We start from the raw sequence: 21,800 nt of genomic DNA, 5'->3' as shown, positions 1-21,800 counted from the left end.
CTCCTCCCGATGACAGAGTAAGCAGGGAAGGCACCGGAGCCATAGGTGACCCAGGATCCATCGGTGGAAAAGCAGCTAGAAGCGCTTCCATCTTCGAGAGCAAAGGTGCCAATGCTGCCGGAATGGATCGATGGTCGGTTCCGCGACCGGCACCGATTTCGGTGCCGGGGGACCTTGGAATCTGTGCATCGCCTTATCGATGGCCTCCTGAACCATCCGGTCCAGTTCTTCACGGAGACCTGGAGCAAGCAGCCCCGGCTCTGGAAGGGAAGGAGGCAGAGGAATAGCCGGAGGGACCACCGTTAAAGGCGGAGTCGCGGCTCCCGATACCTGTCCGGGTGAGGGTTGCCTCGGTGACCCGGTCGCAGAAAGGGTTGGTACCTTTTCTGGATGGGGTTTCTTCGATGGCAGCTCGGACAATGGCGTGGTCGATGACTTTCCTTTCTCGATGATCCGAGACTTCCGGTGTAGATGCCGATGTTTCTCTCTATGATACCCTCAGTCCTGAGGAGGGGTAGAGGTAGTCAAAGGCCGAGAAGTCATCGACGCCGGGCAGTCACCGGCCGGTGGCCAATACTGGCACGAAGTGGATGGTGCCAGTTCGGACGACATCGATGCAATGGACGGAGTCGGGGTTTGAGAATGGAAGAGAAGTTCCATCTTCTCCATTCGGGCCTTGCGACCTTTAGGTGTCATTAAGGCACATTTGGTGCAGGTCAAGACATCATGTTCACACCCAAGACACATTACACAGACTTTATGAGGGTCTGTTATGGACATGGTGCTAGTACAGTCCGGGCACCGACGGAACTCAGACGCCATGGCCTCTGAAAAAATTGAGCCGCGGTACAGTCGACGGCCAGTAGGCCGCGAGGGCAAAACTAGACATGAATCGACCGAAAACGGGTAAAAATTTACCCGAGTACCGTGGAGTCAAAAATTCGAAGGAGGGACCCCTGTGGGGTATGGAAGTTTTTAGTAATTCAGTGAGGAAAATTCCTATAAGGAATCTCTGTGGAGCTCCTTAACCCGCGTGGCTACTGCTGCGCGGAAAAAAGAAGACTGAAGGGGGACACCCTGCTGGCTGCAGGTTTAGTGCCATGCTGGGAATGCCCACTAGGTGCCAGTCAAAGTTCTAGAAACTTTGACAAAAGTGTTCTGTGATTGGGCTCCATCCTATGTCACCCATATGTGAGGACTACCATCCTGCTTGTCCTGTGAGAAAAACATATACTCAAAATAAATAAATGTGGTAAATGCTGCCAATGCATTAACAGTATGAAATCTTAACAAGAGACACCACATAGGTCCCTTCCTTAGATGTCATCTAAAAAGCAGACCTATGTGACCTTGAAAGTTCATGCATAAAATTTTTAATTTTGGTTCAAGAAAAGGTATCACACCCTACTGAGAATATATGGAACAAAAGTTGTTGGTACACGGCTCAGGTCTATAAAGAGCATTTTAATGAATAACTTGTATATTGTACCAAAACTCCATTTAAACAAAGTACTGCTTCTATAGTTCCTTTCTCAACAGTACTTAGAAATATGGTTAGTATGCTTATCCAAAACACTACTAATACAGACCTCTTCCATCTGCACAATTCATAATTAGTGTCTGCAACAACATGATTAACTTTCATAGCAAGAACTGTGATTTTGCTGGAGAAAATGGGAAATGAGAAGCTGTATAAGAAACCATTGCTCTTTCACGGTAAAATGTTAACTATGTTATTATGAAAAGGAAAACCTACATGGCCAAAGCCAAACTAAAAGGAGGTCAAACAAGGAAATAAAGGGTGGCCCTTAATCCCCAGGCAGTACCAAATGACTCTGATGGAAGTGATGTTAAGGAAGAAAGGGCATTTAACCTGAACACATTCTGGGACTTGGTGGTCAACTAGCATAACACTGGGAAGTTACCGATATCTATCATAATTGCCTTCGTACTGCTGTAAATCAAACAACCATGAAAAGGATTTCTCCAAAAGCAAACATTTTTACAGCAATCAATGCCATCGACTACTAAAATAAGGCCTAACAAATAAAAAACAACATATAAAGACCAACCGGCCCATCCTCAGTCTCTCTCACCCAAACTCATTTGAACTAAAAGGAGATTGTTTTACAATCATCTGTAAATGATCTCCCTATGGATCAGTCAAATATGCAAACTATGAATCACGAAAATGGTTCAGTTTACAATTTCAAGATGAAACATTTATATTGCAGTATTTTTGTTCTAGTTCTTTGTATGCTCGTCCCAATACAACTCCACATTTCTTTAAAAGAAAAGTAGAAAAGATTCTGTGCTCTGATAGAATGTGGCCCTGCAGACTGGGAGAGACACAGAGGCAAAAGAAAGGGAAAACAAAGTGAAAGTATATGGGAAAAAAATGTAAAGAAAAATAAGTGTTTTATTCCAGTGTTTCAATAGCTGCTCTAGAGAGACAGCAACACAAGGTTGGTTGTCACTAAGTACTTCATCCTTAGGAACTAGTACAAACTAAAAGACATTGGCATTCCGGCCGTAGGAATCCAGCAAGTAATTATTATTGCTCTACTACCGCATGGTGCCAGCAAAGCTAGCTTTGGCCTGGGAGTGATCTGGTCATTTATTCCCCAGTCCTGTAAATCCTCATCCACTGTCCTTCAACGTAATGTCAAGGCAAATTGTCAGCAATTTTTTTTCCTCTTACATTCCTTCTCTTTTCTTCATTTCTGATGCAACGAATGGATGTACAAAGCGTTTTTTCCACAGACTTAAAATGGGATAAACTTCTTAGTATATCCAAAACACTGTGGGGTAGATTTTCAGACCGCGCGAATAGGCGTACTTTTGCTGGCGCATCAGGCGCAAGCAAAAGTATACGGGATTTTAGTAGATACGCGCAGAGCCGCGCGTATCCGCTAAAATCCGGGATCGGCGCGCGCAAGGCTATGGATTCTGTATAGCCGGCGCGCGCCGAGCCGCGCAGCCTACCTCCGTTCCCTCCGAGGCCGCTCCGAAATCGAAGCGGCCTCGGAGGGAACTTTCTTTTGCCCTCCCCTCACCTTCCCCTCCCTAACCCACCCACCCGGCCCTGTCTAAACCCCATCCTTACCTTTGTTGGGGGATTTACGCCTCCCTCCGGGAGGCGTAAATCCCCGCGCACCAGCGGGCCGCTAGCGCGCCGGGACGCAACCTGGGGGCGGGTCCAGAGGGCGCGGCCACGCCCCCGGACCGCCCCGGGCCGTAACCACGCCCCCGGACCCGCCCCAAAACGCTCCCGACACGCCCCCAAAACGGCGCTGCGCTCGGTCCCGCCCCCGACACGCCCCCCTCCGAAAACCCCGGGACTTATGCGAGTCCCGGGGCTCTGTGCACGCCGGTAGGCCTATGTAAAATAGGCTCACCGACGCGCAGGGCCCTGCTCGCCTAAATCCACCCGGATTTGGGCGGATTTAGGCGAGCAGGGCTCTTAAAATCCGCCCCTGTGTGCAGGAAATAAACAGTGGAGGAGCTCTGCACTAGAGAAACAGCTTGATAGCAGCTAGGTAGAGAGTGCAAACTAGGTTGAGAGTACAATGTACAAATCTCATTCTTTGTGTATCTTTCTTCACTCCAAATCACATCAAATCTTCACTGATGTTCTGTGCTGTTCATACCTCCGATTGTACATGAAAACTGCCCCCAAACCCTAGACCACCACCAAAACATCACCTCGAGTTACTAGTTGACCCTCCTATAGTGGTATAAATAGTTGACTAATATGCCTGCTACCCCAGAGGCTCTCTCTCTCCCTCTCTACTCCACTCCTCTCCCCTATATCCTGCCCAAAACAGGATTTGTGATATTTAGCATAAATCCCGTTTCAGGCATATTGCACAACATAATGCCAGGAAAAAAAGTGTAGTTATTTCCGGCGTTAAAACTTGCGATAACGTGCATTATGCTATTGCATGCGTTACGCACCCCTCATTTTCATAAACTCCTCCCTTTTGACTAAATTTTCAAAATTTGCATTCGCATCCCGCGATGCATTATTTATTGCATGTGTTAGGGTGTTATTGCGGGTGTTAGGGCCCTAATGCCAGAGTTAAGGCCCTAATGCATTTTGATGAATGACCCTCCTAGTTTGTTAATCTGGTATTTCAGGTCATAAAAATGATTTAAATTCTGCTTTAGTCCAGCCGCAAAAAACTTATGAATGACTAGAACCAAGTAAATAGCCCGAGTTATGCTAAATGAGCTGCACCAACAGCCAGAGCCCTGGAGCAACATCTGAGGCAGGGGTAAGTGAGCAGGGCCCAGTCTATTCCATCTGGACTCCCCTTCCTTTGGACCTCCCATGCTGACTCAGCGCCAGAGGAAGAAGGGGAAGAGATCGGAACCCAACCCCATCTCCCAGAAATGACTGGTCCTTTAAAGGGCCACACCATCGCCCTGTCACTTACCAACTCCAGAAAAAACAAAACTCTTCATCTCTTCTTTAAAGACCTGATACACAAACCTTGCCTTCACTCGGAGCAGAAGGTAAGATCTAAATCCTGCCTAACCCTCTGCCTAGTTACTTGCTCCACCTCCTGCTTTTAATGTTTTAATGACTGTCTTTGAATATTTTTATGAGTGTATTTTGTACCCGGCCTCAGACTTTCCTATGGAGAGGAGGGTAGTAAATGTTCCTAAATAAACAAACAAACAAATATTGGTCCTACACCTTCCACACTAATCATTAATTGCCATAATTACAGGACCCTTATGCCTTATTTTTTTCAGGGACAAACATAACATTAACACACTACCTTCATAACAGCAGCTTTCAGCTGTTTTTTTTATCTATTCCTAATGTACTTATGAAAAGATCCAATAGCAAAATTTCATACACACACTTCAAACTATTTTGCTTGTAATATACTTTGTAAACAAATAGAAACGTGAACATTAACAGCAGAATATACATTTGATAGCATTTACCTTTTTTTCTTCTTTTTCTCTTTCTTTTTTAGCTTTTCTACATCTTTCTTGGCCAGATCATAATATCTGTTGTCTCTTTTTCTGCAGGACAGCATGGAGCAGAAAAGGGAGAAGATGTACCAAAGTAAGGGGATCTTGTTGACGCTCTTGCCAGGTTGCGCCTCAGATTCTCATTTACCGCTTCACTTTCTAATAATTTGGCTCTGACAACAAAGGACACAAAAAGCTCATCATCATACACAGGGTTTAAAAAAAAAAACAAACAAAAAAACAAAAACCCCACTAAATTTTATGGTTACCCTTTTAATTTAGCAGAACTAAGTTTCCTTCAATCTCTCCCTCGTTCCCTGTCCCCAACAGCTTTTTATAAAACATTAACAATGTAGAACAATATTTATGATGTTCACAGTGATCCATGAGACAGAGCTGTAAGCATGCATACAACAAATCTGAATTTATGCAAATCCCATCTAACATGAAAACATGACCGGTATTCAGCACCCAAAGAGGTCAATTTACTTAACTGTGCTAACATCAGCTGTTAACACACTTTAATTAGCTCACGTTAACGGCCTAAGTTAATGATATGCAAATTAATTTTGCTTTAAAGTTAAATAAATATTGACATTATTGCAAAAAAATTAACTACGCCTATGAGAGGTGTAGTTTTCTGTCTTCACTTTTACTTTTTTTTTTATATACATGCATACTTTTCCTTGTACATTATTTTTCTATTAACATAAGTTTTTCCATTAAAACAACTAACATGTTAAAAGCACTGTTAATGCACATAAACGATTACGTGCCAATAGCACTTTTAATGTGCATTAATGCTTGCAAAATACTTAGTAAGCTGACCTCAGAGACTGGCATTGTCTACTCATACACTATTAAATTTGTATGCAGAGCACGTACAGTAGTTCTAATGTCCTCTAATTTAAAGGAAGGCTCTTAGGTTTTCAATCTAGACAGAGACTTTTGGCTGCACAAAATAATTTAAAAGTCTAATAAACTTCAGTCAGCCAAAGTTCTTCTATAACCTTCACACTGCTCTCATTGAACATAAGGGGTCCTGGCTACTGTTCCACACAGTGCGTGTAAGCAAAATTGGAGACATCTAATCTACATCGTAATGCAATACGGTATTTTTTCTGAGTTACAGCTGTAAATGTGTAAATTGATTATTTGGCACAATATGTTGCACAGTATTGCTGTTTTGTGATGCTAAGAATTCACTGCTTGAAATTTAAGAAGATAGCTACTCTCCATCTCATCCCTCCTTCCGCCCAACAATGCCATCATTTCTTTGCATGTCTCTTCACCCCTATCCTGCATTGACCCCCCTTCTAAGCAAACTACAGGGTAGCATCAGTTGCAGGCCAGCTTTCTCCTCTACCCATGTATGCTGAGCAAAACAGGTACCTTATTATTTTCTCTTCCACACACAGTGGAGGTTAGACTAGCTAGTTTCTCCTCGTCTGGTTTTTAGGGATCCAGGGCAAGCCTAGACAACTGTCCCTGTCTCCTCCTCTTCCTGCCTATAACTTCCATCTGTCACTCACTCTCACTTTTCCATCTCCCTCTTTCCCCCTCATTTCTCAACTTACCCTTCCATCTCTCTTTTCATCCCCCACCTAATCTATCTCTTCTTCAACCCTACTCTAATCCTCCCCTACATTCTTGTGCTCACTCTTCTTCTCCTTTCCTCTTGCATTCTCACCTTTCCCCCCTTCCTTGTATATGCCCACCCTCAACTCACTCTTTCCCAACACCTTTATTCTCCTCTTTATATTAATGCTGTGCTTTTTACTCTTCTCCATTTGCTGGCTCTCCTCCCCTCATTCTATCTGCTCTACTCCTATCTCTTTTCCCAACATGCTGCCTCTCCTCTCCTCCTCTTAGTCATCTTCCTATCTCTACTCTGTCTTCAGTCTACCTGCTGCCTCTCCTCCCCCCCCCCCCCTCCCCTTCTTAGGCATTGCTAGGTGCTGCCTTCCTCTGGTGCTCCTGACTTCTCCTACTCATGAAGTGTAAGGTAGGCCACTGCTTCTCTAGCTCCTGCATAGGGATGCTCTCTCTTGTTCCCTTAATCATAGCCCGTGTGATGCAGACCATTGCCTCATCTTGCTCTTGCAAGGGGCAGCCTGATTCTCTGGCACACAGGGCTGGTACTGATCCCTCTATCTTCTCTTTCCCCATAACGTGAGCCATTGCTGCCTCCTCCCTCTTTCTCCTGCTTTACAGAGAGGGCTACCTTTACCTTCTGTTCTCTCAACAGCCTAAGCTCATCTGAGCCAAATTTGTTTGCTACCGGAACTTTATTCTACTTCATTTCGAGCCTTGACTGCATTACTGAATTATTGCAAGAGGAGCCAGACTCAGACACTAAGGAGACAGTTGCTTGTTTGTTTTTTTTGCCTTGGATTTCATGCATGCAAGCATTACAAGCATAAGACAGTTTGTTCCTTATGGGGAGCTACAGTTTATTTTAGTCTAATTTGGAGCTATAATTTTTACCATTATTCAAAAGTACACCGATTCTTTGAAACAACTATGGGGGTTGTTTTAAGTAATTAATGTGGTTGCCATGTTAGTCCACTTGAATGCATGGAAAATAGTACCTGTGCTATAAAAACACTGATTTTTGAGACTCCAAAGAACCCCTAATTAGCTGAAAAACAAGTACCTAAATATGCACTTTGGGGTAGATTTTCAGACGAGCGCGAATAGCCTACTTTTGTTTGCGCTCCAGGTGCAAACAAAAGTACGCTGGATTTTAGTAGATAGGCGCGTAGTCGCGCGTATCGGCTAAAATCCTGGATCGGCGCGCGCAAGGCTATCGATTTCGTATAGCCTGCGCGCGCCGAGCAGCCTACCCCCGTTCCCTCCTAGCCGCTCCGAAATCGGAGCGGCCTAGAAGGGAACTTTCCTTTGCCCTCCCCTCACCTTCCCCTCCCTTCCCCTACCTAACCCACCCCGCCCGGCCCTGTCTAAACCCCCATCCTACCTTTGTCGGGGGATTTACGCCTCCCAGAGGGAGGCGTAAATCCCCGCGCGCGAGCGGGACTCCTGCGCGCCGGGCCGCGACCTGGGGGCGGTACGGAGGGCGCAGCCACGCCCCCGGACCGCCCCGGGCCGTAGCCACGCCCCCGTGCCCGCCCCCAAAACGCTGCCGACACGCCCCCGCAACGCCGCGCGCTCCGGCCCCGCCCCCCGACACGCCTCCCGACACGCCCACTCCAAAACCCCGGGACTTACGCGAGTCCCGGGGTTCTGCGCGCGCCGGTGAGCCTATGTAAAATAGGCTCACCGGCGCGCAGGGCCCTGCTCGCGTAAATCCGCCCGGTTTTGGGCGGATTTACGCGAGCAGGGCTCTGAAAATCTGCCCTTTATAAATACCTAAAAGAAGAAGTCCTAAACATATGCTCCCAAAATTCTACTGTTCATTAAAAATATCAAGATGCTAGGAGAAGCTATAAGTTTCATGAGTTATTAAAGCACTTCACAGTAACACACCCCTAATTATCAAAGACCTTCAAAATAAGAAATTAAAAACCCTGGATTATAACACTGAAAATCTAATATGCAATACCTAAGATCTTCAATCTCCTTAATATAATTATGAATCATGTTGCTAATTTCTTCATTTCCATCTCCTACAAAAAGAAAATAATTAGCATTTTAGCAATTAGAACATGATACTGTGCCAGGTATGATCAACTCCAGTTCTCAAAAAGTCACAAACAAGCCTGATTTTCAAGCTATTCACAATGAATATGCATGACAGATCTGCATAAATGGACAGTGCATGCAAATCTATCTTATTTATTTATTTATTTAGGGTTTTTATATACCGACTTTCTTGATATATATATGTCAAATCAAGTCGGTTTCCATATAACACAACTATCGCCGGGGGGGCGTTACATTAAACAATAAACATAGTATTATGTATATTCATTGTGAATAGCCTGAAAACTAAGCTCGTTTGTGATTCTTGAGGACCAGAGATGGCCACCCCTGTACTATGCAATAAATAAAATAAGAGGTAATCCTTTCGCAAATATCAAAACATTATTATAAACATAACAAATATAGCTTGATTCTTAGTCTATTTTTACAAAGTAGAAATCAACAGTACAAAGGATTCTCACTAGACAATGGAGAATTACTCAACTTGAAAATCATATACAAGTGCATATTTGAAACTCAGACATCTTGGTTTCACAAAAGATTTGGCAGCATTATAACATTTAAAAGGAAAACAATCTTAGTTATCCTTGCTGTTAACAATTCTAAATGATACCACTTATTAGGAAATCTTCTATTAAACAATATGTTTTCAACCTTTTTTAAGTTAAGGCATCCTCACAAAAGTGAAGGTTATTGCGTGGAACCCGCTGAAGAAAGGCGGGGGTTGCTCCCCTTGGAACTCCGGGGGGGGGGGGGGATCCCGCTCAGACTGAAGCGCCTCTATAAAGTTTACCTAGCCACAACTGCACGCCACCAGTGCCCTCCCCTAGCCTCACTGATCCCAGTCATCTCCACCAACCTATCCTTCTGCCACCAGGCCTATTCCATCTCCCCAGCTTGTCATCCCCTCACTCTCTGCAAGCTGCCAACCCCATCTTACTCACAGCTGCGCCCCCCACCCCAGCACCATGGGACTCTCAAGTGATTTGCGAGAACAGCATAAGAGTTTGAGCATTGCACGGCTCAAACTCATCAAGACTGAGTGACACTGGAAAGGAATAGCTGGCAGAACTGTGGAACCCCTGGGATAAATTCAGGAACCCAGATTGAAAACCACTGTAGAAAATTAACATATTCAGAAGAAACGGTACCTGCTCTGCCAAGGATCTGGTTGGCCTGGTCACTCATTAACTGGGTTATTCGGGTTCTCAATGCATCAACGGTCTCCTGCATGGCTTTAATTCTCACACGCAGATTGTTGTTTTCCGTCTGCAGCATGGCGTTCTCATGAAACATATCATTGATGCTCTCAACACCTTCTTCATCGATAATTCTCTTCCCCTAGAGTGAAATCAGACTTCTGTATTTGATCTAACTGAACTCAAAGGAATATGTACAGTATTACATTTAGCAAGCCAATGCTCAAGAACAATAAAAGCAACTTTCTCAAATTCATTCATCTATAGCCAAAGTACACTGCACATACAAATGCAATTCATCCAGATATTTCACATGCACTTTGCTGATTAACTAGCATTCTTTTGGAACATGATAATATGCAAACATTTTCACAATGAGCCTAAAATAACATGTCTTTGTCTCACCGTTTTGTACTCCATGAGCTCCATCTGTAGCCGTGCAATTTCACTGCGCAGAGCATTGATTTGCTGACTAGTTCTGTCTTGGTTCACCATCACTTTGTTTTTGATATTCCGCGCCCGGTTGGCATATTTAAGCGTGTTTAATGTTTCCATGAAGTCTCTATCCGATGGGCTAACACAAGCTATCATAAATGTTTGGCTGAAAATTACAGAAATAAAACAGCTTCATCAGAAAAAAACAAACAAATCAGTATGACATAAATAGTCTCCCAATTTTAGGCTTTAACAAATAAATACTCTCAAAGCAAATAAAAGAGACAGATGTCTATTAAATAAACACCAGAAAAACACCACTACCCTAAGTGCTCTCCCTCCTTTTGCCTGCCTTGGATCCTCCTTTCTGTTTTTGTGCCTTTTCCATACTGACATCTCCTCAGCTGCCCAACTGTATGCACTTGTTTCAACCAGAAAAGGTACAAAGCAAGAATACTTGTACTATGAAAACATAGATAAATATCTGTTTACCAAAGAAACACTAAGTAGCTGGAAAATAATGGAGAAATTACTTACCTGATAATTTGGTTTTCCTTAATGTAGACAAATGGACTCGGGACTAATGGGTTTATGCTCCCCAGCCAGCAGATAGAGAAGGAGTCAGGTTTCAAAGCTGACATCACACTAGATTCACCCCTGCAGTGACCTCAGCCCTTCAGTATTCTCTTCAAAAGCCACTATGGACATACTATCGAAAAAACTTGATTAAAAATGGATAACCGTAACGGTACTCAACCAACAAAACACTGAGCCCCAGTAAGATTATAGATGCCCTGATCTAGGGACTGGATGACAGCTTACCCATAATCTCTTGGAATCGATATCCACCCCACAGATGAATCCTTGGCATCCTTGGGCAGTCAGGGGTGGGATACTGAGTCTATCTGCTACACTAAGGAAAACAAAATTATCAGGTAAGTAATTTCTCCATTTCCTAGCGTGTAGCCAGGTAGACTCAGGACCAATGGGATGTACAAAAGCTACTCCCAATTGGGGTGGGAGGCTGCCTGTGGTCCGGTTAACACCACCCTTGCAAATGTTGCGACCTCCTGGGCGTGAACATCCAGGCGAGGAGACTATATTTTTCTGCGTCCTTGTTTTTATCTAGGGATGGCAACGAAATGGATTGATTCAAATGGAACTCCGATACTATTTTGGGCAAGAAGGATGGAACGGTACGAAGCTGTGACGCTCTTGGAGTCATCCGGAGGAACAGTTCCCAACACGACAATGCCTGTAGTTCAGAGATGCGTCGTGTGGGGCAAATAGCCACCAGGAACACAATTTTCAAGGTTAATAAACACAAGGAAAGACTGCATGGCAGCCGAAAGGAAGGCCCTGCCAAAAACTTCAATACTAGATTAAGATTTCACAAGGGCACTGTAGGGGTGACCAGAGGTGCTTCACCCCTTTCAGAAAATGGGCCATGTCCGGATGAGCCAAACGGTGGGTGCCATTCACCTTGTGCCTGAAACAGGAAAGAGCTGCTACCTGGATCTTCAAGGAGTTAAGGGTCAAACCTTTATCCAAGCCGTCCTGCAAAAATTCCAGAATTAGGGGGATTTTGACCATCTGAGGGGAAACACTGCGTTCCTCGCACCAGGTCTCAAATACTCTCCAGACCCGCACATATGCTAAGGACATAGAGAACTACCACACGCGGAGCAAGGTGGCAATTACTGCTACCGAATACCCTCACTTCATCAGGTGAACCCTCTCAAGGGCCAGACTGTAAGATAGAACAGAGTTGGATCCTCGTGAAGGTCCAGTCCCTGCTGTAGCTGGTCCCTGTGCGGAAGGAGACACAGGGGGGTCTCCACCAGGTGTCTCCACATGTCCGCATACCACTGATGCCTGGCCAATCTGGAGCTATTAGGACTAATCCCCTTTGGCGCTCAGTTCTGCAAATAACCCTGCCTAGCATGGGCCTTGAAGGGAAGGCTTATAGCAGCTCCTCTTCCGTAAAGGTCTGAATGAGAGCATCAAACCCCAGGGTTAACGGATCTCTTCTGCGACTGAAGAATCAGGGAACCTTCGCATTGTGAGATGCGGCCAGCAGGTCAATGGACGGCAGACCCCAGCAATCTACCACCAGCTGAAAGGCTTTGTCAGACAACACCCACTCTCCTGGATCCAGAATCTCCCTACTTAGAAAGTCTGCTCTGACGTTGTCTTTTCCTGGGAGGCTGAGATCATCTGTAGATGTATTTCTGCCCATTCCATAAGGAGGTCTTTCTCCTGTGACACTTGCTGGCTCTTGGCTCCACCCTTATAGGTGATTGTAACTTTTTTGCTTCTTGTTGTTAAATGATTTGTTAAAGTTATACCCCCTTGTTCTATGTAAACCGATCTGATATGCCTATTACCATGAAGGTCGGTATAGAAAAAGAATTAATTAAACAAATAAATAAATAAATAAAGTTAATGTAGGCTGCCGTTGTTGCATTGTCCTACATCACATGGACTGCTTGACCCTGTGGTTGAATTATAGACACATCAATTGGCCTTCCCAGGCATCCAGGCGGTTATGTTAAAGAGGGCTTCTTCCTTGGTCCAACAGTGAGTTCCCCAGCCCTGGAGGCTCACGACTGTCATGAAGACCAGCCAGTTCGGAGGGGACAAGAGTACACCCCTGCCCAGATGAGCTTCCTGCACCCACCACTGGAGCCAAGAGCATACTTCCATTGGTAAGAGGAGGCGAATCAAATAGTCTTAAGACAGCAGGTTCCAATGTGACAACAGGGAACATGTGTGCCCTCGCCCATGACACTACTTCCAGGGTTGCCGCCATCAAATCGAGGACTTGAAGATAGCTCCACACCATCGGGTGTATCGTGTTCATCAACTGACACACTTGGGACATCAACTTCCTTATCCATGTGGTCAGGAGGAAGTCCTTGCCCTGCTTGGTGTCAAACTGGACACTCAGATATTCCAAGGACTGAGAGGGTTTGAGACTGCTTTTGTCCAGGTTTATAACCCAACCGAGTTCCTGTTGGTCATTCGGAGACTCTCTTCCACGGACTTTGCCCAGATCAACCAGTCGTCCAGGTACAGGTGGCACCAGGATTCTCTGTTTTCTCAATGCTTGTCACTACGACCACCATAATCTTGGAAAATGTTCTGGGGATGGTGGCCAGGCCAAAGGACAGTGCCCGGACTGATAATGACAACCCAGTACAGCAAAGCGAAGGAAAAATTGATGTTCGTGCCAGATTGGAATATGTAGTTAGGCCTCTGATAGGTCCAGGGAGGTTAAGAACTCTCCTGATTGTATGGCCATTATCATGGAGCATAGGATTTCCATGTGAAAATGAATCACTCGTAGATGTCTGTTGATGCTCTTGAGATCCAGGACGGGGCGAAAGGAACCTTCCTTCTTGGGTACGATGAAATAGATGGAATAACACCCCATATTTTCCTGAGGTACAGGTACTGGGATTATTTCCCTCATCCTGAGCAGCCTTAACAGGGTAGTCTCCACTGCCTGCTTCTTGTGCTAGAAGCAGCAAGCAGTTATCATTAATATGTCCCAAAAAGGGCTGTGAAATTCCAGCACATATCCTTCTCGTATGACCTCCAGTACCCATTTCTTCGCAGTGATCTCAACCTACTGATGGTAGAAGGACAGTCGACCCTCGTCTCCTCATTCCAAGGGTGGGTCGGCAAAACTTCATTGGGGGGGTTCGGGACAAACCTGAACCTGACCCTCTCTTGGACTGTCTACTCCAAAAGAACTGAGACTTCCCAAAGGACTGAGACCTCTGAAATGTTGAGTTTCTGTAGGAGCGAAAGCGTTGGGATCCTCTGGATCAACCCCTCATGGGAGAGTGGCGCTGTAACTGTTTTCTCTTATCTTCTCGTAGCCAGGATACTGGTGATTCACCCCATTTACTGGCCAGTCTTTTCCAATTCGCTTCTGAAGAGGAGTAATCCTTTAAAGGGCATCTTTGTGAGATTTACCTTGGAGGTTGTGTCTGCTGACCAATTCCGCAGTCACAGCTGTCTTCTGGCCACCACCACTAAGGCCACTCCTCTGGCAGACGTATGGACTAGGTCCGAGCCCAAGTCAGCTAAAAAGGCAGCGGCGGGTTCCATCACCACTATGGAATTCGTCCCAGAGTCATCCACCTCCCGAGAGAGGAGCAGGCACGAACGAGCTACCGGGGCACAACAAGAAGCAATCTGTAAGGTCATTGCTATTGTGTCAAAGGCCTGTTTAAGGATGGACTCCATCCGCCTATCGTTAGTATCCTTTAAGTCCATTCCTCCCTCCACTGAGATAGTTATTCGCTTAGAAACGGCACAGAGCATTCACTTTAGGGAAACGCAAACGTTCTCTCGCTGCCGAATCCAGTGGGTATAGAGCTTCTAATGCTCATCCACCTTTAAAACTTGCTTCTAGGGCTTCCCATTCCAAGTCAATCAACTCCTGGATGGCTTCCAATACTGGAAATTAGCAAGAGGCTTTCCGTAGAAAAATCAGAATGGGATTCTTCGTTGGTTTTGTCACAGAGTCCGCACCAGGAACTCCCAGCATTTTCAGGGTCTGGATAACCAGGGCCGGCAATTTGTCTCTATGGAAAAACGGTAAAATAGTCTAATACGGTTCTAAACCAGGGGGGGATTTCCCCATCTTCCAAGGAATCTGGATCCTCTTCTTCATCCGTGCCACCCAGGTCCCTGCCAGGGATACCCTTGGTGAGTTGAGGCATGCCTAGAGGTCTGCCGATAGGACTGGGAGAGGGATAGCTTACGGACTGAGGTTCTGTCCAGACAGGGGCAAGTGAGGTAGAGAACTTTACCTGTACAAAGACTTGAAGGCCTTGAAAGAATTCCACCCAGGAAAGTTAGCCAGGTCCATGCCTAGCCCAGGAGGTATTGGGGTAGGTGCCGCTAAATTTCCCTCTCCCATGGATGACCCAGTCCCAGGGTTACTCAGATCTGGGGTACTGCCAGTTAAGGCTGTGGCTAACATATTCTCTGAATGGAAGGAGCCAGGCTTAGCAAAGTCCAGGGAGGCCAACTCTCCCTGCGCTTCCTCACAGTGCTGACAAAAGCAAGAATCCAGGTCAGATTGTGCAGCCCTAATATGACAAGCAGAGCAGAGAGAAAGGCACTTATGTTTCTTTGCTGCTGGAGCCATTTGTGATGGTAACTGCACGTGTTCAAATAGCTTGCGCTTAAAATTTTATGTGCACAGATTTTGGGCACCTATGCAGGCCACAGTGAGGCACACGCACAGCCCGAGCTTTACTTGGATTCTGTGCCTAGTAAGTTGTGTATGTATGTATGTGCACTATTATGCACAGCGCGTGCTCACAGCCAACAGGCATTGCGTGTACCGAAGCTGTATGGCGGGTAATACAAGCAAAAAACAAATGCAAAATGGTGCCACCATGGCCTAGCCCACCGGGGGGCTGCTCAACTTACTTGGAAGCCCACTTCCCCTTACCCCAATGGAATCGGGAACAAACGTTGGTACAGTATGCCGAGCAAGGAGATCGGAGGAAGTCTTCCGAAACCCCTCCAACGACTCTGAAACTGGAGGAAATTTTTTTTTTACACTTACCTGGGCTCAGCGATTAACGGCAGAGTACAGAGACTGTCTCCAGCTGTGGGGGGGAGAAGGCTTTGGTCATCACCGCCATGCTCGGCCTCTTGCAACCACTGCCTTTCAGCTGCTTCAGCAGCAAGGTCCATGCTGGGAACCAGCTACCGGACCAAGGCATACCTCTGAGGGATCTCGGAAATCACCTCAGGAATTCTTAACTGAGGGAGGGATCTTTAGGTATCACTGGAGGAGAATGGGGCTCAATCTTTTTCTCCAATATAAAAGTAGAATTTCTTCTTCCAAAGGTACAGCAATTCCCATAGGGAAAGCATGTCTGCATCTGCCTGTAGATGGAGAAACACTGAAGGGCTGAGGTCACTACAGGGGTGTATCTAGGGTGACATCAGCTTTGAAACCTGGCTCCATTTCCATCTGCTGGCAGGGGAGCATAAACCCATTGGTTCTGAGGTCCATCTGGTTACACACTAGGGAAAACACTTATATTTACAATTTAAAAACACCTAAAAATAGAAGCCACAGCAATAAATTGCATTCAGAATAAGAACAGTAACTAGAATTTATAGATGAGGTGCACATGAATAAAATACTGAACTCACCCTCCATCTGCAAAAGAAAATAAACCTAACACAAACTCTACTTAATTTTAAAAGTACTGAAATGTCATTTGGCAGATATACTTCTGGTTTCATTCACTTAACACAAAAATAAAACTGATCACAGCTATTATAGAAATTCTAGACATTGAGAAGTGCATACACATACATATGTGTATGTCTGTGTATATATATTTCACACACACATAGTGCCTTGTAAAGCAAGTTTAGCTACCGTAAATGGTGTTTTTCATAGATAGCAGGATGAAGTAGCCATTACATATGGGTGACAATCACTGACATCAAATGGATCTCTAAGATAGTAGAACCTTTGCTCTACTGAGCAAGTATGTGAATTCCCAATCAGGTATTGTTTTATGAGCCCCCTCAATCGATTTGAGAACTAAATTCCAGTTAGGTAATTAATTCTCCAGGAAGGTGGAAGGGGGTATTTGGTATGGCTAATTCATCCTATCTATGGAAAACACAGTTTACATGTGGGGAGTCCCAAGCTGAGGGTTGCAGCAAAGCGCTACTGATTAAGCAACCTGTACTCCACTGTGAAGGGTGGACTACTGGGTGAATTGGTTACACATGTTTGCTTATCCAAATTTACTGTCACTCTTCAAGAGATTGTCCAGACAGTAATGGGACACAAAGATGTGTACTGACAATCATGTTGCAGCTTTGCAAATGTCTTCAAGTGGTAATGCTCGTAGATAAGCCACTGCTCTTTGATGAGCCTTGATGCTGTCTGTAATTCATAGGCCTGCTAGTGGATAGCAGTGAGTGATGAGGTCTGCTAGTGAGTTGGACAATGTACATTTGGCCACCTGCTATGCTCAATCTGTTAGGGACTGTAAGAGACGAATGGCTGAGAAACTTGACAATGAGGCAGAGTTCTCCTCTGTAGTAAGCTAAGGGCCCCGTTTCTGAAGAGTCTTCTCGCCTTTATGTGCATGTGGAGTCAGGAAGAATGTAGGTAGCATGATGGATTAATATGGAAAGCTGACATGACACTTGTTAGAAACTTTGAGTGGTTGCAGAGCCCCACTCTTTTATAGAGAATTGTAGATAGAATAATGAACTAAAGCCTGAAGTTTTCTGACTTCTGGTTGAGGTTACTGCTACAAAGAATATTACTTTCCAAGTTAGAACACTTGAGAGATGCTGTCTCCAACAGTTCCAAGGGCAGCTTCATTTGTGTGGCCAGGACTACATTCAGATCTCATGGAATAGAAGATTTTATAACTGGTAGTTTAAAATGTCACAAGTCCTTCATGAATTTGGATACTATATGGATGAATGGAAATAGACATATCCTCAACTTGAACATGGTAAACAGCTATGGCACCAAGATGTACTCTAAGATGCAAGGCCTGAGTCAGAATGCAAGAGCAAATAATTCAGTAACTATTTTTGGTTCACAGCAAACAGATCTAAGCTGTTGCACTTGACACCACATGGAAAACCTTTTCATTGAAGCCATATGTTGTTCTAATACATATTTTTCCTGACAGATACTATAAATGCCCTCAACTGCATCGGGTAAGGACAATTTTCTTTATTAACAAGCTGAGGAGGGAAGGTTCAGATTGAAACAGACATCCCTCTTCTTGCATAATAAATATGGATCTGATCCATGGGTTATCAACGCAAACCAGACTTGTTTAAGCCACAATGGAGCTATGAGGATCAGATGGGCCTGGTCTTTGACCTCTTTTTGCACCATTCTGGCTAGCAGTAGAATCAGTGGAAAAGCATTTTTTGAGATCTGCAATTTCAATCTAGCAGAAAAAGCTGGACTTGAGAGTCATGGGGTAGAACAGAGCAAAGCTTTCTAGTTTTCTCTTTTGCCCTGATGCAAACAGGTTGATTACTGCAAGTCCCCATAGATTGAACAGTCTGTCTGCTGTTGATTGCTGAAGATACCATTTGTATGGCTTAAAGCCTCTGCTGAGGAGTCTGCTAAACGTTTTGGAGATCCCTAGAAGGTAGCTCCCTTGCATGACAGCTTGATGTTTACATGCCCATTTCCTATTTGTATCACTTCTTGGCACAGAGTCCATGACCCTATATCTCTTTGCTTGTTCACATAGAATAGGGCAACTTGACTGTCTGAATGAAAATCCTCTTCACCTGGAGATGAATGAAAGATATTAAGAGCATACCTGACTGTTCTCAATTCAAGCAAATTGATCTGAAAATGTCTCTCTCAAAATAACCATTTGTTGGGGGTTTGTCTAATTGCTGGCCACAATTAGCCAACCTCAGTTAGTGAAAGAACTTTCAGATAAAAGAAAGACAGCAGAGAAGGAAAATGTCTAACACAACTGTTGCAAATGCTATTTTAAGGAGTCCTCTCTAGATGTCTCTGGGAAATCAAAGTTATTTTTCTAAAGGTTATGCAGATACTAAAAATGCTTATGTGCTGAAACTATGAGAACTGTTAAACCAAGGTCAGACCAGAAACCTGGGAGTAACAGGGGGTGGCAGTAAACACAAGACAGTACCATGCAGATGTGCTGGATTGTGATAAAAACAGTAGGAGGGAGGGGGGACTCTGTTCCTGCTTCAAGCAAGTTAGGATAAAAGTAAGCAGAGCTGTGAGAACAGCAGCATCGCCTGTTGCTTATTTCAGACTACCAGAGATGAACGGATTTTCTTGGGCCCATTTCATCTGTCATTAGGAACGTAAGATTTCCTATCTTTATATGTAACTTGTAATACTTTTCTAGTTATTATTACTGTTCACTTGCAATCACCTCTCCAGTGCTTGCTGTTTACCACTTGTGTTGTTATTCTCTTGCTTAGTAAATGCTCAAATAAACTTTCCATCTAATACCTGGATCCTGGTTTACTGACTCAGTGTATAAGTACATGTTTGTTTATGTTTTGGAGAAGCCCAGAGGTATAGAAGCCTCTCGGTATTTCCCTCTTTCCTGAGAATTAGCATCGAGATAGGACTGTGGGAGTAAGGGCAGCCCCTCGATAGAGTGTGTGAGTGTGAGTGCGAGTGCGAGTGTGTGTGTGTGTGTGTAGCCAGAACCCAGAACACCATGTCCCCAGAGTGTGAAAGGGACCTGTGTGGACCCCACAATGGAGGCATCTGTTATCAATATTACTTAGTGAGAAGGTAAATGTAGTGGCCTCCTTCCTGAAAAAAAGGGGGTCCTTGTGATTCTTCGTCAGCACTGCAGCCTTGTGCATGACACCCACCAGTGCACTTAAGCCTCTGTGATTTTTTGGAGCCAGCTGCTCCAGCGATTCTGCAAAAATGGTTGCCTCTTTTTCTTCAAGGCATACCAGCTAGGTTTACTCAACCCCGAAGATCTGGCCTGTTCTGTGGATGGGGGAAAAGTTTTGAGGAGCTCCTGCTCAACTCCATTCCTGGTGAGGCAGACAAGGATGCACTGTAGGAGGAGGACAGATTACAAATTCTATAAGACTTATCATTTCTTCTATTTTCCAGACCCTTGATTTCTGGGTATGCAGGGACATCCATCCACAATTGTAGCAGTTGGCCTGGTCATGGTCCAGTTCCATGCAACATAGCAGAGATCATGTCCAGCAGCAATGGACATTTTTCTACCATATAAGCAGTCTTTAAACCCACTTACAGTGGCTTTTTGCTTGCCAAACATTCTGCAGAAAAGAAATCTTTTATTTATATATATTTTTTTTAATTTTAAATGGAACACTGAAGAGTGCTGTTTGGGGGCTGCTAAGGAAGCGAGACAACTTTTTGGGTAGAAATTGTAAAACCATTCACAGAAAAAAATGAAGAGAAAAAGGTACATATCTGGGCTGGTCCTCAGATAAAAAAGACTAAAGAGGCTCACATGGCAACACTCGAGCAGGAATTCCCACACATGCGCAGTAGAGCAAAAGCTCTCCTAGCTAAGAGAGAGGTTTGTTTGGTACCCCCAGATGACATCACCCACATGCAATGGGCTAATTCAGTCCTGCTTATCAACAAAAAAACCCCACACCCTTGTTGACATTTTTCACATTTTGATGTCTAAAATTACAAATCAAAAAAGCATTAAAGTGGGGAATTTGTTTCACTGATCTACACAATGTACTTTACACTTTCATTGTGAACAATTATAAAAATATCACAAAGTAATTAAGAACAAAATCCCAAGTCTTGATTGCATACGTCTTCACACCCTTTGTCACATGAACTCTGGTTTAAGATTGCCTTAACAAGGCCCACAATGAGTTAAATAAATCCTGTGTCCAAACACAGTAACTGTGTTGATTCAAATATTTCTGAATGAAGAATCAAAACTGCTTCTATTGTATGAAGTGATTTAAAGCATAGGTCAAAACAATGCCAAACAAGGAAAGAATTCTGGGTTAACATTATTCAAATGTACAGCCTGGGAGGAGGCTTCAAGAAAATTTCAATGAGTTTGAACAATCTCTCAGGACACTCAAGTCGATTAGTGTAACATGGGAATAATTTGACACCACCAAAAAAAATACTACCTCGACCAGGCCATCCCTCCAAAGTCGGTAGCCATGGGTTAAGTAAATAGCTACAAAAGGTCACTATCAGGTCTAAAATTACTTTAAAAGAACTAGAGGTCTCTGGCTGAGACTGGAAAAAAATGTTAAATTTCAAGATTACTCCACAAACATAACCTATATGAAGGGTGGCAATAAAGAAGCCACTGCTGAAGAAAAAGCCATAGCGTTTGCAAAGAAACACTTAAGACAATGCACACATGTGGAAGGTGGTTTTGTGCTCTGATGAGACCAAAGTGGAACAATTTCGATTCAATGTGGTGTTTGATGGGCAGACTAGATAAAACCACGTGGTCTTTTTCTGCTGTCCATATTTCTCTGTTTCATGCTAAAATGATAATTTTGTGTAAACCAAACACAACACAGCACCACACCCTACTAACACCAATCCCTACAGCAGAGCGTGGTAGTGGGTAGGGTATTGCTGTAGGGACGCTTTGCAGCAATGAGGTCAAGGAAGCTTGTGAAGATCAAAGAAAAGAAGAATGGTGGAAAGTACAGATTCTGGAGGAAAACCTGTTCCAGTCTGCCAAAGAACTGGGACTAGGGAGAAGATTCACATTTCAGCAGGATAATGATTCTAGATACAAAACAAAATCAACAACTGAGTGGCCCAGTTGAAGCCTAGACCTGAATCAAATAGAAATTTGTGGGAAGACTTGAAGACTGCAGTCCACACATAATCCCCAATTAATCTGGAAAGAACTTGAGCTCTTCCGCCAAGAAGAATGGGAAAAACCTGCACCCTCCTGCTCAGCAAAATTGGTAGACACAATATCCTAAATGACTCAT

The 21,800-nt window shown here is 44.3% G+C and overlaps 1 protein-coding gene across 1 annotated transcript in view; it reads right to left on the bottom strand.

Moving 5' to 3' along the window:
- KIF21A (kinesin family member 21A) overlaps window positions 1–21,800 on the bottom strand; it is a 443,437-nt gene that overhangs the window by 236,660 nt on the left and 184,977 nt on the right. The window contains 5 exon segments of the mRNA XM_029617139.1: window positions 4,960–5,020; window positions 5,023–5,162; window positions 8,552–8,615; window positions 9,804–9,993; window positions 10,257–10,452. Of these exon segments, the coding sequence (XP_029472999.1) occupies window positions 4,960–5,020; window positions 5,023–5,162; window positions 8,552–8,615; window positions 9,804–9,993; window positions 10,257–10,452 (651 nt within the window).

The sequence above is a fragment of the Rhinatrema bivittatum genome, chromosome 9 (genome assembly GCF_901001135.1).
Source record: "Rhinatrema bivittatum chromosome 9, aRhiBiv1.1, whole genome shotgun sequence".
Taxonomy (NCBI): Eukaryota; Metazoa; Chordata; class Amphibia; order Gymnophiona; family Rhinatrematidae; genus Rhinatrema; species Rhinatrema bivittatum.
This window is presented reverse-complemented; position numbering and strand designations above follow the sequence as displayed.